Raw genomic sequence first — 15,552 nt, forward strand, 5'->3', positions numbered from 1 at the left:
ACAATATTGGCACCACAACTGGGGCCATCTCAGAATGGAACAGTAGCCTTTACCAATCTAACTTTGTCTCTCAGTAAAGTATCTCTATTTAGCCCTGATTTTTCTTTTTCTCATCACTTTTCCTTTAAAAAGTCATTTTCCCATTACCCTCCCAAAGATGTGGATGGACTCATTCAATTGCCAGTATTATTATTGTGCATGTCCTCTAACTGCTTTTTATTTTTAAAGACCTTTCATTTAATTCTAATTGAAGGGAGACTGGCAATCTAAAAATAAAATACTCTTCAAAAGAAACATTTATTACTATTGCCAGTGTATGTCAACATTTTCAGAAGTAGATGCCTAAAGTTAGGCACCTAAATATATACTTAGGCACTTAAACTAAAGTGACCTGATTTTCTTAGGTACTGAGCATTAACTGTTCCTGTTGACTTCAAGCTATGGTCCTATCCCATCTTGATTACCATCTCCACCTAAATGGCATCCTGATTCTCACCCTGCTTCAACTCCAAACCACACAGAACACTGCTGTGAAAATAATCTTTTCCCTTCTGCTTAGAGCATGTTAATCCCTAATCAAATCCTGTCACTGGCTTCTACCCACCTTTGGTTTTTAGCACTTCTGGACAACAGGTCACTTATATTTACATGTCCAAATATAGCTTTTGGTGACTAACTTTAGGCTGGTTTGGAAGTTGACTTTCAGTTATTATAACTGAAATAATTTTAAAAAGTTACTTTTTGCTATTTATGCTGTTCTACTTTTTGCACACACACCCCCCCCCCCAACGTAGGAAAATCAATGAAGTCAGTTTCCCTGCATAATCGTTTTCGCGTCCAGATTCTCAGTGCTCCAATGTTTAGGTTGCAAACACTGCAATGGAATGTTTATTTGTTTAAAACAACTGTTGGGATTTTACAAAAGCAAGCTTGCTTTTACACAATGTAAAATTTTGGACCAAATCAACTGTGTAAACAGTGCCTATTTAAAGGGGCCTGAATATCAGTGAAGTATAATATACGTAAGTAATATAAGACTAGTAGAGTAAAGCTCAAGGAAAATTCAGATATAAGATTAGGAAAAAACCCAAAAGAGCAACATAGCCTGAAGCAACAGATAAAACTGTCACATATCAACATGGCTTTTCGAGAAGGAGTGTGGATACACAGTATAGGAGAGGGGTGCATATTATGCGGTACTGTTTTTTTAAATGCAAAGTCCCCTTCACTTCAGAGCAATAAATTCTATAATATCAACAATCCTTTGAATGAAGCTTCCCCAGGACAACAGCCTGAAGGGATATGGACGAATTTGTGATTTATGTTAATGAGCTACAAGTGTTGCCTAAAGAACTTCAAGAAACTTCCCAAGGCCAACATACTGGCAATTCAAATAAAACAAGGGGAAAAAATCAGCACCCAACTCTTCCTTCCTTGCTCCACCTCTGTTCAGATCTGCAAGCTCAGTGTCACATCCAATGAGTGAGCTGTAGCTCATGAAAGCTTATGCTCAAATAAATTTGTTTGTCTCTAAGGTGCCACAAGTAATCCTTTTCTTTTTGCAAATACAGACTAACACGGCTGCTACTCTGAAACCTGACATTCTCTCCTCTCACTCCTTTCCTTTTCCTATCCCCTCGTATCCAGCCCACTGAAAAACCCTGTTTCTGTCTTTGCACCCTTGAAAATCACTCAATTCCTCCCCAGTCGTATGGCTAAAACCGTGGTCCTCTCTCACTCTGAGTATTCCAAGCTCTTTTGTTGCCCAGTTCTCATCTTGCTCCACTGTAAGCCATACAAAATAATGCTATGAAGAGCTTTTTTTTGTCTCCTGCCTCTCAGATCATGATTCTCCTAATCAAATCCCTTCAATAGCTTATACTCCACTTCTGTATCAAGCTCAAGACTCTGTGTCTCAGATGGTAGGTTCTGCCTAACCCAACCTCTGCTTACATTTCTGCTCTCATGAATATCTCCCTCCCCCGTCCCAACCTTTCCTGTCTTCCTCTTAATTGTTCTCTTCATATCTATACCCCTTCTCATCTCATCGTCTTCTATGCTGACCATTTGGAACAGTGTGAAACCCATTTAGAAACGTGAAAGATGCATAATAAAATCCTGCTATCCTTTGAGAAACGTCACCCCGGGAGCAATATTGCTCTCTCTTTAGGCCCGGCTCCCTGTTTGCAGCCCATTTCTTTCCCCACCATTGCCAGTTTTGTTACGCTTGGGTTTAATAAAGGATCTGATCCTGAAAAGTCTTCAGCAAGACTACTTGCCTGAGTATGGAAAAGATCCAGGGACCTTATCTTTAATTTAAAATATGCAGTAGCTGGTATATTGAAAACATCATCATTCCAAATTCAATCATCATTTACTTCAGGTTACATTAATTATGTCATTGCTGCCAATGCCTTTGTTTCACAATACTTTCTGAATTGTCACGTAACAGCATCACTACGTAACTGTCCAGGTGATATCAACATACAAGATACCCAAAAGGTTGGGTGGAACAGAGCAATAGGGACTGGGGGGAGGGGAGGAAGCAATAACGAGCCAAAGCCATAATGAAAACACATATTTTCACTGGTTGAATTGGTGTTAATGGATTTCTGAGCCTCTGATAAAAAAAAAAAAAAAAAAAAAGAATGACAACCACCTCATGGTAGAAGTTCTTGATTGATAGGTAATCCATTCAGCCCATATGCTAGGATGGTTTTCTGTTGCATATTTTGTATTGCTTGCTCCTATCTTATTTAAAGATCCGGTTATGAAAGTAACATTTCACACTGCACCAATACTCTTATTTCCAATACCAAGTAACACTCCAAAAATATTTTTAAACTGAATGATTCATATTTGAAAACTGAAAGTCCAATAGTTTGAAAATTCAGAATTGCTCTGCCCTAACTTCAGTAATTCGGGCATTGTTTTCTTACTTAGATGGCTCACAACCTGGTCCTTAACACCCAAAGCACAAGGGAGAAGGAAGGCACAAGGACCCCTTTACAAACTCCATCCTGACTGCCCGCATTATGTGAGGGTGAAGATAGCAGGAACACCACCCCGCTCCCTGGGCTGATGGGTGAGGTCTGAGTGGGAGTTTCCCCCAACCCCAGCCAATACGCTGTCCAGCACAGCTGCACGGAGAAAGTAATCTGTGTCAGGTATAGGTCTGGTGTAGGGTACTTCCACCCCGAGGATGGGGAACCAGAAAGCAGAGTGTGACTGAGCAGGACTGCTCGAAGAGCAACAATTGAGCCATAGTAAAAACAACACACTGTATTTACATAGTATCTTGCACGTAAGGACCTACTTGTTCTTTACAAATATTAATTAATTAAGCATAAACTTATTCCCCCTCCCCTCCCCCAACCTGAGATCAGTATTATTCTCATTTTACAGATGGGTGATCCAAGGAAGTGATTTAGGGCTTGTCTCCATTTACAGTGCAATAGTGGCAGCTGCTACATAGTTATGCCAATGTAAGTTGGTAGTGTAGACCACGCCTGTGTCTAGGTCACACAGTCAGTCTCTGGCAATCAGGAGTAACGTTCTATGGTTCTGAATCCCCATTGTCAATCCTGCTTTAACTAACATAACACGCCGCCTCCTGACAGACATTTTTAAAGTAATCTCCCCTCTTTCTGTGCAAATGACTAAAGAACTTTGTTATGTTAGAGACACATTGCTAAGGAAACTCAACCACATATATATTTTTCCCCTTTAGGATGTTTTTTCTTCTTCATAAACAGCTGTCTTAGAGAAATTCCAGACGCTGGAACAATAAGATGTGTACATGTCTTTCACTATTCAGCTTTCGCCATTATTTTGTACTGACACAGATATTGGACCTGATTCTTCTCACGTACACCAGTGTAAATCAAGAGGTACTGCCACTGAAGTTAACGGAGTTAATATTTGTATGTGTGGAGAATCAGGGCCATGACCCCGAAGCCAGCTCTAAAAATTCACCCTCCGCTTCTTCTCAATATGGGACAGATTCTGATCTCAACGGTGTAATACAATGAATTTTAAATGGAGTTGCTCCTAATTTACACCAATGTGAGTAAAATCAGGTCCTCTCCATAGCAATTATTCCATAGTTACCCTTCCTTGCTTTTATCAAGATTTCCAATGATCAACTGGAGAGAGAAACAATGCATCTAATGAAAAAAATATAAAAACCATAACTCTGAAATTGTGTGGGGAAAAAAGTCTCAACTTGTTACACTTCCCTGCAAGTTTTTGTATTACAATATAACCCACAATAAAGTGACTACCACACTGCTATACACAGAGAACATTTATAATACTAATCCATAAGGATCTGATACAAACCCACAAATCAAAGAAAGTCAAAACCTGGGCTGCAAGATAGAAGTCAGAGATGGAAGAAAGCTACTAAGTCATGCAGCCACCCCTCGGTCAATGCAGGATTGTTCCTTGTGATACATACTCTAGCACATGGTACAGTTTAGTTTTGAAAGCTGCAAGAAATATGGCTTCCTTTATCACTTCCCTTAATAGATAATGTCCATAACCTTGTATTTTGCTGACAGGAAAAGAGTTCATCTCTACTGTACTTAAGCATCCCACCTAAACTTAAGTATTTCACAGCAACCAGAAAACCACTCATAGGGCACAGAAAAGATGAGGTCCCTGCCCTGAAGAGTTTACCCTTTTAACATCAGAACTAGACGCAGGGAGTGTGAGTAATAAAGAGAGGGGTGAAAAAAGGACAAGGAATATGCAGTGCATAGAATCACCCACCATACAGCGACCACAGCAGCATCCAGCTAAATAAACTAAGGAATTGAAATTCATGTTTCAAACATTATGGCATGGAAGTTACAATAAACCATGCTCAGCCCTGAGATGGTATTTAAAATCAGGGACCTTAAAAAGGAGAAAGTATTAAAGGCAAACATTTTCCACATTCCATTTGGGAGATGGGTGCGTGTTTTATTAACTCTTCTAGCTCAAGGTAAATAGCTCTCTTCACTAGACTGAATGCACAGTTTTTAGAGCACTAATAAACTTACCAAACTAAGCTTATCTGCCTGATAGAGAAAGTCTGTTTTTAAAGTGAACATTAAACGATACAGGTATTCTGCAAGAGCAGATTTGTCTTCATGTCTCCTTTGGTATCATGGGACACAGGCTTTCAGGCAGAGGCTGTCCTTCCTGACCCATCTCTTGTACCACAAAAGAGATGGATATAAAACAGAGATATAGGCCTTCTCCTAATGGATGTCAATTTTTGCCTTCATCTGCTAATTTCTTTTCCATTTCAGTGTCTGCCACAGCACCTTAGCTCAGGCTACAGACATGGAAAGTAGGGAAATGTCTGTGATGTGCAAGGCATAAGACATCAGCGGTTGCCACAAGCAAACGTTATTTGCTTAATATGCCACACTACTGACTTGCCTCATCTTACATTAGTGATGAATTTGGCCCCATCTTCCTAATTTCTTCCATTTTGCTCCTCAGGGATAAGCTTGCAACCTCTTAATCACATAGGTTAGGTTTACATTGCAACAGGGGCAGCACATGTAGACATAACTGAGCTAGCTTTGATCAAGCTAGCTTTTTAAAAATAGTATCCCTGGTGGTATGGACTAGCTGCCCGAGTTCATACCTAGGGTTCTAGTGGGACTATACTCTGGCAACTAGCCCTTTTTGCCACCCATGCCACTGTGGTTACATTGCTACTCTTAGCAAGCTAGCTCCATCAGAGCTAGCTCAGGTATGCCTACACATGCGGCCATCACACCTCCTGATTGTTGCGTAGACATACCCATAATCTTACTACCCTAAGACCACGCCAAGCCCAAACTTCCCCATTAGGCTGCATAATTTTAACTCCTCTCCCTGCTCCCATCTGGCAGCTTAAGCGAATCTCTGGGCTTGTCTAAACTGCCCCAAAGTTCCAACTACTGGAGCATGAACAGCAGGGCACACCAAAGTGCTGCACTGTAACTGACCCATGTGCACACTGTGGGCAAAGACTAAAAAGTTCCTGGTTCACTTAATGCAATCCTTTTTGAAGAGGACTATATTAATGGAAACTAGGAACCTTTTAGTCCACACCAGCAGCATCCACATGGGGAAGTTATAGAACAGAACTTTGCTGCGCTTGGCTATCCAGGCTCCCGTAGGCCGAACTATGGTGTAGCGTAGACATAGCCTCTGTTGCCACTTAATCCCAGACACGTACTCTCACATTTATGAGAAAACTTTATAAAACTATGCAACCTCTGCAACCTTCTGCCATGTAAGGGGTGGGGTAGGAGGTGGGAAACCGCAGATCTCTAAGCATCATTCTTTAGTAAATAGGCAAAGGGGGGAATGCATTTCAGGTACATTGAAATGTTTTGTTTTGACAAAACTGAAATGTTCTACTCCAGTTCCTACTTTTTTCATTTTATATTTTACAATATACAAATTTTAAAAACCGAAACAAAAGTAACTTTGAAACAGAAAATGGAAATGTTCCTTACCAAAATGCTTTTTATTCCATCTTAATTTCAAATTGAGTTTTAAAAGTAGCACATTTCTGCAACATGTGCTGTTTCAGTGAATCAGTATTTTCCGATTGAAAAACATTCTGTCAGAATAAATTCCCAGCCAGCTTTACTATTTATTGTTTGTTTACAAGAGGTAACGATAGGGCATTGTGGTTATCAGGTTTCATAGACTAAAGATGTATCAAGATAGCAGCTCTTTCCATTTACCCATCAGTCCAAGTGCAGAATTTCTTCTAGTGATTTTTATTTTACGTTTATACCTGCATCGAGCCATTCTTGAAAACAGGTCTTCCATTTCCACAATCACTTGGCCTGGATCGAACAGTAAATTACACTGGGAAGCAAATTTTAGGTCAATGAGGAAAAAAGTCAGACCTCATTAAGCATTTTATTTTAATTTAATATAAGCAAAAAGACAGTTAATGGGATCGTGGTCCCTAAGTGCCTAAATCCTTTTTGAAAATGAAATTTAGGCTCCTAAGTTAGTAAAGTGTTGCAACACCGCCGGTTGCAATGCCTAAATACCTTTACAAATCTGTGCCTACGTGTCCTGAGAGAAAACTAAAAACATTTTCCAAAGCAGAAAAAGGGCAACTGACAGTCCCCCACCCCATAGTTTTATACAAAGAAAACACCAAAAATCCTTTCCTAAGGACCCAAAGAACTCCTTCCTCACCATGCTTCTCAGTACTCTGCAAATCCCACCCAAAACAACAGGCTTTGTAGAGTGCCCTGAAGGTCAGCAGATTCAAGCTATTTTGAAACAAAGATGTTGGAAAGTGAGGAGGCATTTTCAGAGTTGAGGGGACCCTCATGTAGAAAGGTCCAGCCTTCAGTTCCCTGGTTAACACTTGCATTCTCTCTAGCAAATCATTGTTTGCATTTGTGCTGTTAAGCTATAGTTCAGCAAGGTGCTTAAGTGCATGTGTAACTGCAGCTATGCAAGTAATCCCACAGTGATCAATGGAACCACTTATATGCTTAAAATTACATACTTGCTTAACTACCTTGCTGAACCAGGACCTTTTGGAATTAAGACCAGGATCCCTACTATGATGCTTGAACTATGGTGCTTGAACTATTAGTTTCACTAGTTGCAGCAATAAATTGATGTGTGCGCTACTCCCTCTAGTTCTTCTGTCCTCTAAAGCAACTGCTTCAAGGAATGATTTCACCCATTATTATTATTATTAACTGTAAAGTATTAATACGTTATACATATATAGTAATTTTTGTCAGAGGCTCTCCAAACACATTGCAAAGAAGTAGAAAAACTATGGTACAGCAAAGCAAGGTTAAGTGATATGCCCAAGGTCACACAGAATGGCAGAACAACAAATTACAGTTTGCCAAAGATTACAACAGAAGTTCCTAACTCAGAAGCCTTTACTCTGCTACTTGGGGAAGCTACATAGCCTAGTGAATGGAAACTGTACAAGGCCAGAATGATCAATCACGAAAGGCTTGTAAGTGGTTTCTAATAAAGATATTTATCATTCACATAGCTCCTTATGACTTCAAAGCGTTCAAAATCTTAAATAGTTAATGTTTGTACAACATTCCATGAAGTATATTAGATCAGAATCTATCTATTCTGACCCCAGATCTACCACTCATTCCTTGTCTTCCCTAAGATGTTCACTTACCCATGCTGGGGAAGCTAAGGTGCAGAGAGGCTAACAGGCAACACTAGGGCACAGAGACAAAGTGACTTGCCACAGGTGACCTAGCAAGACAACATGTATCCTCAAGTTACAAACATAAACCTAAATATTGGTCATGATGGAAATAAATACATGAATTTGTATTAAAATATTAAGTTCCAATGTATTTGTGACTTGTGATAACTACTATTACTTCTTAAGGAAGTGTTTTGCGTAATCTTTACAAAATTCTGTAAAATACAATACTTAATTCTGTATATTATGTATGCCAACTAGAATACATAATAGCTTAAAACCGTATTTTTCCACTGTCTTTCTGAACATTATTGTAGCAGCTTTCATGCTTTGCTCTGAGTGCGAGCCTGGATGTATGTTTCAATAGAGTTTGTACCTGCTGGCTCCCCCGTTTTTTGTGTTTGTTTGTTTGTTTGAATTAAAAATCTGAAGTGATTTACCATGGTACTTTATTGGAAAATTTTAAATGGTTCAAGAATGCATTTGACAGGGTGTCAATAATTGACTATAACTGTATGATTTTCAAGCTTTTGGCGTCAATTGTCAATTTTATGAGATTCTATAAGGTAACCTCCCCCACAAAAAATAATCTAAATTATGAAGAGGTTTATATATTAGTTTTTAAGTGACAGTGAAAATACAGTGAGGCTGGGTGTAAATGGTGAATAGAGGCAGCATAGGATTAGGTGCCATTTAACATAAGAGCAAAAGTCAATATTAAAATGCATCTGTGGCTTTCAGCAGCACTTGGCATATGCGTATCGATTTTTAAATGGTAATTTTTAAATATAAAAATTCTGTAACAATGCAGGAACGATTTGCTCTGTCTTTGGCTTTCTTGGTGTAGGTGAGGAGGTACTTTCCACCAGAGATGAACATGAACTCAGACTACTAATTTCTGACAGCAAAGCCGAGGCTACTCTACAAAAATAAAGCTTAAAACACGATTGTGAAACGTGGCTGTGGGCAAACATTTTTTTTCTTCTGTTCATACACTCCAGAATAAAACTATGTCCTGGAAAAGCAGGATTTAAGCTTGGTAGATACCTGAAACATGGTTAGAATATGTTGTTTTTTTCTGTCCATGCAGGTATGAATTAAAGTACGGTATCTGGTTTGCCCACAACTATGATTCACAATCATGTTTAGACGTTGTTATTTTTGTAGTGCAGGCAGGGCTTGGTTGAACTGAAGATTTAAATTCACTGACTTATCACATTTTTAGATTGCGAAATTACTCTTGGCTCCTGACTGTCTTCAGCCGCTCATCTTTGTTGTGAAAGCAGCTGCCACACCTGCAGTCAAACATGCTCAGCTACTGAAAACATTTTCAACAGTCAGTTATCATCAGTTGTGGTCAAACTGCACATAATGCCCCTTCCACTTTCTACCAAATACCGAAAGGCACATTGTTCAACCCAGGGCATTTTTCAGCTGCGATTTGAATACACCCATGATACTGTAACCTAACACTGCAGATTGAGTCCTAAATCTTCAAGGGTTCTGATAACATCAGCATGTTTTCTTCACTGATGATTTATGGCTTGATTTACAATCTCTTACAGTTGGCAACAGAAGTAGAGTCTGAAATGTGGGCTTCTGTAGGACAATCGGGATTGCTGTGAAATTTTTCTCTCTCATTACCTTCTATTTGAAAATAAGTCAGAAGTTTTTTCATGCAGTAGTTTCTCAATGTGCACTAGATATTATCTGAGGTAAGTTGCCTAAGATTTTCCTAATATGGTAAACAGGCAGGGCCCCCTGAAATTCACAGAACAGGTTATCCCACCTTCCTAATTTTACATTTACAGAGAGATAACATAGCAATAATATTTTATCTAAAGGATCAATGATGGGTTAACACTTTTTGTTGCCCATCCCACTTAGCCTATTCCACCTAAGTCACTAGTTTTTAGCTAGAGATTACATTCCAGCCTGAGAGCCATCATTATTTGCTGATATCTTTGAAGTTGGCAGGGTGGACAGAGCTGTGATGTTTTCACTCTTTTCTCTTATATTCTTCTCTCTATATATGTGTCCGTGTTTGAACTGAGTAACTTGCAGGATAGGTGGGGTGGATTGGTGGGAGGAGGATCTGGTACATTCCAACAAGGTAAGAAACTGGCTTTTCAGAAGTATCTTTATAAACTAAGTTATCCCTAGCCAAATGATTTATTGCTATTTATAGTGGATGTGCCAGAGACCCCTGGGCCCCAAACCTACTTCCACTCAAACATTTTGAAGAGTAACTTACTATGTCCCCATTCCCTTGCCATTGGCCTATCCCTTACTCCACTCTCACTTTCCCGTTATTCTCTAATTTAGTACATCATGTTCAGTTTGCGCTTTTCTTTATGTCCATCTCCTCCTTCTCTTTCCTTGTGTTATCTTCTCTACTTCTTCTTCCCACGTTCTTCATCTCTTCCTCCTGCTCTTGCTCTCTCTCCTCATCATCCCACCAATTCTCTTTTCTAACTGATCCCCTCAGTGTCCTCTCCTCTGCTGCTTCTCTCAGCCCATTCTTTCCACTAATCCCAAATGCCACATCCCTTGATAAAATCTCTCCCTTTCACCATGTACACTTCCCTCCCCCTTCCAATGACATTCTCAGCCTCATCCCATGGGATGAACCAGAATGGGAGTGAGGTCAAATCTGTTTTTCTCTGGGGAGAGGAGTTTCTTGGAGGAGATTCTCAGCAGATCCTTCTCCCATGGGATTTCGAAGAAGGCTGACAATGGCGCCCCCCAAAGCTCTCCTTGGCTGTGCAGGGAATGCTTTGGATTCTGACTGGTTCTCTTCCCCAGACAGAGCAAAGAAGTGCTGACCAAGGCTTCCCTTACAGTTCTTATTTGGTCATGTGAGCTAAACCAATGTCAGGGAAGCTAGCCAGGCTTCATAACGGCTGTAGGTAAATTCTGTCTTTATATTTAAAGCTGTGAATTGCTTGGTATTACTGCCCGTCATGCTGACCAATACTGTCCCATTGTTTCCTTGTACTCCCCCATCTCTATCAGTCGTCTTTAGTCTTATACTTAGATTGTAAGGTCTTTGGGAGCAGGGACCATCTTTTTGTCCCATGTTTGTAAGGCACCTAACACAATGGGTTCCTAGCCTCAAACAATAAAAAATTATCACAATATCTGTGGGTCCAGCTGGAGAATGACAGGGACCTATGGGCAGGAAGCCAAAATTTGCCAGATTTCCTGGATCCTGCGTAGGGCCCTGGCACTGCATATCACACAGGCAAAATGCAAAGTATGCATGCAAGAAAGGATGTGAAATAGTGTCCAACTGACTAGAAAACATCCAGGTGGCCTCAATCACACACATGATGGAGTCAAATCAAACCAAAATGAAAATAAAAAGTATGTATCCTTCGTCTCTTTCTCAACTTCTGGTGGTTACTCCAGGTCTCATCTCACTTGTCCCACATCACTAAATTATATGTATTTAATGAATAACAATAATCTTATCTCTAACACAGAGATATAAAATTGTTATTCATGTAATAGTGGATATTATATTTCACAAAAAATAAAATAATATTTAGTGTAAAGTAGTGTCTACAAGGGAATTATATTTCTCCATTAGATCCTCCTTTTTTGTCTGGTATGCTGTATACTTATAAAAAGAGAATGTTAACTTTACATGTCTATGGTGCTATATGCTATAGAAATATCTACTCACAACCTGCTTGTATCTCAGGGGGAGTATTCAAAAGCATCATGGCAGTGGCAGCATCAATGTCAGGATCTGGAAAAATCAACCAATAAATACATTATTTACAACTGGGCTAATCTTGTTTTTACCCCCCTGTTAGACTGAATCTCTGCATTGAAAAGGAATAAAGATTAAAGTATCCAAGACGTTATTTTGGAAAATTCCAACATGTGATCAAACTTGCACATGATCCCAAAACTACTGTTAAGTCAACTACACTGAAATATATTTGTCACTGTACGGTATATGTTTGTGTGCACGGTGTGTTCTGTTATTCCTCTCAAGCTTGCTATTTAATTCTGGTGAGGAGTATTTAGTAGGGCTGTCAATGAATCGCAGCTAACTCACGCGATTAACTCAAAAACATTAATCGTGATTAAAAAAATTAATCACAATTAATCAGAGTTAAACAATAGAATACCAATTGAAATTTATTAACTATTTTGGATGTTTTTCTACATTTTTATATATATTGTATTCTGTGTTGTAATTGAAATAGAAGTTGATTACAAATATTTGCACAGTGAAAGATAAACGAAATAAATAGTATTTTTCATTTCACCTCATACAAGTACGGTAGTGCAATCTCTGTGTCGTGAGAGTGCAATTTACAAATGTAGACTTTTTTGGTTACATAATTGCACTCAAAAACAAAACAATGTAAAACTTCAGAGCATACAAGTCCACTCAGTCCTACTTCTTGTTCAGCCAATCACTACGACATTTATGGGAGATAATGCTGACCTCTTCTTATTTACAATGTCAACAGAAAGCGAGAACAGGCATTTGCATGGCACTTTTGTAGCCAGCATTGCAAGGTATTTACATACCAGATATACTAAACATTTGTATGCCCCTTCATGCTTTGGCCACCATTACAGAGGACATGCTTTCATGTTGATGATGCTCGTTAAAAGAATAATGCATTAATTAAATTAGTGACTGAACTCCTTGGGGGAGAACTGTATGTCCCCTGCTCTGTTTTACCTGGATTCTGCAATATATTTCATATTATAGCAGTCTCGGATGATGACCCAGCACATGTTGTTCATTTTAAGAACACTTTCACTGCAGATTTGACAAAATGCAAAGAAGGTACCAATGTGAGATTTGTAGATAGCTACAGCACTCGACCCAAGGTTTAAGAATCTGAAGTGCCTTCCAAAATCTGAGCGGGACAAGGTGTGGAGCATGCTTCAAAAGTCTTAAAAGAGCAACACTCAGATGAGGAAACTACAGAACCCAAACCACCAAAAAAGAAAATCAACCTTTTGCTGGTGGAATCTGACTCAGATGATGAAAATGAACATGCGTTGGCCTGCACTGCTTTGGATGGTTATCAAGCAGAACATGTCATCAGCATGGACGCATGTCCGCTGGAAATGTGGTTGAAGCATGTAGGGACATATGAATCTTTAGCGCATCTGACACGCAAATATCTTGCTCCGCCGGCTTCAACAATGCTATGAGAATGCCTGTTCTCATTTTCAGGTGACACTGTAAACAAGAAGTGGGCAGCATTATCTCCTGCAAATATAAACAAACTTGTCTGTCTGAGTGATTGCCTGAACAAGACGACAGACTGAATGGACTTGCAGGCTCTGAAGTTTTACATTGTTTTATTTTTGAATGCAGTTATGTTCTGTACATAATTTTGTATTTGTAAGTTCAACTTTCATTATAAAGAGATTGCACAATAGTACTTGTATTACGTGGATTGAAAAATACGATTTCTTTTGTTTTTTTACAATGCAGATATTTGTAATAAAAACATAAAGTGAGCACTGTACACTTTGTATTCTGTGTTGTAATTGAAATCAATATATTTGAAAATGTAGAAAACATCCAAAAATATTTAAATAAATGGTATTCTATTATTTTAAGAGTGCGATAAATCGCACGATTAATTTTTTTAATCGCACGATTAATTAAGATTAATTAATTAATCTTTTTTTAATTGTTTAACAGCCCTAGTATTTAGGTTTCATTACTAATGCACTGTGCAAGAAGTAGTCATTTCATGAGTTGTAGTCACTGTATTGGGATGAGTTACTAGCACAGTGGAGAGTGTCAAGAACAGTTGCATGGAATCAGACACAAAGATGACATTCGGTCATTTTCATATGTCAATAAGAATTTAAATTATTATTGTGAGAAAGCATTAGAAGCAAAAACCTCTAAAATCAGGGAAAACAAAACCAGTGTTTCATTGAAGGTACCTAAGTGATTTGCATTCATACCTATTGTTACTTTTAATATAAGCAAAAATTGTTACTTGGCTGCTGTTATTCGTAAATTGGTTTCTGAATCCATCATAAGCCATCCGTTGACAGATGGCAAGTTATGGAAACAGAATAAAATATGATCCTTTTATAACTATATTCACTTGCTTCAGACGCAGCAGCACGGCTGCTATGGAAATGGAGGTAGCCATGACAACAGTAAACAACCCAAGAGTGGCCACTGAATAAGCTGAAAAGAACATCTGCCCCAGCAAAGCGTCCCAGCTGCCCTGGGGCGAAACTTGCTAATCGTGCAGTGATGCTGTGTGACAGAGAAAGCCGCCTATGCGATGTCCAAATAAATGAAGTGTGCAATTGAAGCAGACATAAAAACCCACGCCCTTGCCGATTGCTGCCTCTGCATTGCTAAACTGAATGACTAATGAGCTCATTAAAACACACACACACACACACACACACACACACACACACACACACACACACACACCTTGTCAGTATTTATACTAAATTACATACCAAAAAATTCAATTTACTGCTAATAGCTTAATGGTACTCTATATTGGGTATTATGTTGGAAAATACTTTTTACTGTTAAAAAATACATTTTTCATACTTTTGTGTGTGTTGTTCTATTTCCAGGGGAGTAATGTGTTGTAGTAGAAAGTTCTACAAGCTATTCATAATACAAATCATGCAGCGTAAAAGATTTTAATGTCTAAGCAAAAAATAAATTAACTCCACCTACAGAGAAAAAGAATTTGATTCCAGCTTGAGTATATAATATTGTATTGTAAATAGCTATAACAACTTCTTACATGACAATATTTAATACACGATTGCTGTAACAGTAAACTCAACAAATGCAGAATCGGTTACAAGAAGTTTTTGCACCAGTTTGGTTGTCCCTCTGTTCTGACTTGCACAGATGCCAATGTACAGAAGGCAAGTGCTGAACTTCCGATCACATCAACATGTTCTAATGCCAAGGATTACTCCTAGTACACTTCTCATAAGAGAGTTCACAAGCTCACATTCGTTATTAACTCTGGAAACAGGTCAAAGGCAGAGTTCTTCCCAAAAATCAGCATTGATTGACGCTGAACTGTTTGGAAATGGTGGTTGAAACTTTTTCACATCCCCTTGGGTGGAATAGTGTGTTTAATGCACCACATTTTACAGGATCAAGTTCATTTACTGCAAATCAAATATTGTTTTCTTTAGCTTGACTAAAAAGGGAGAATGTCCAGAGGAGATTCATATTTAAAATAGAACGATCTTACCTGTGTTAAACAGTAGCTTAGAAAACAACATTGAAAGAATGTTAGTAGTCCAATATACTTTGTTACTATTCACGTATCCAGTTTTAGCCTTTGTTTATA

At 38.7% G+C, this 15,552-nt stretch overlaps 1 protein-coding gene across 6 annotated transcripts in view; it reads right to left on the reverse strand.

Moving 5' to 3' along the window:
• Positions 1–15,552, reverse strand: part of FOXN3 (forkhead box N3) — a 299,791-nt gene that overhangs the window by 22,424 nt on the left and 261,815 nt on the right. For 4 of the 6 annotated variants that reach the window (XM_077819245.1, XM_077819246.1, XM_077819244.1 and 1 more), the window contains exon 5: positions 11,898–11,963. The exons of 1 other annotated variant lie outside the window; for it this stretch is intronic. In XM_077819245.1, coding sequence (XP_077675371.1) covers positions 11,898–11,963 — 66 coding nt within the window. The remainder of the gene's footprint in view (positions 1–11,897; positions 11,964–15,552) is intronic. One more of the 6 variants, XM_077819247.1, reaches the window with a different exon arrangement.

This window comes from Eretmochelys imbricata, chromosome 6 (genome assembly GCF_965152235.1).
Source record: "Eretmochelys imbricata isolate rEreImb1 chromosome 6, rEreImb1.hap1, whole genome shotgun sequence".
Classification (NCBI taxonomy): Eukaryota; Metazoa; Chordata; order Testudines; family Cheloniidae; genus Eretmochelys; species Eretmochelys imbricata.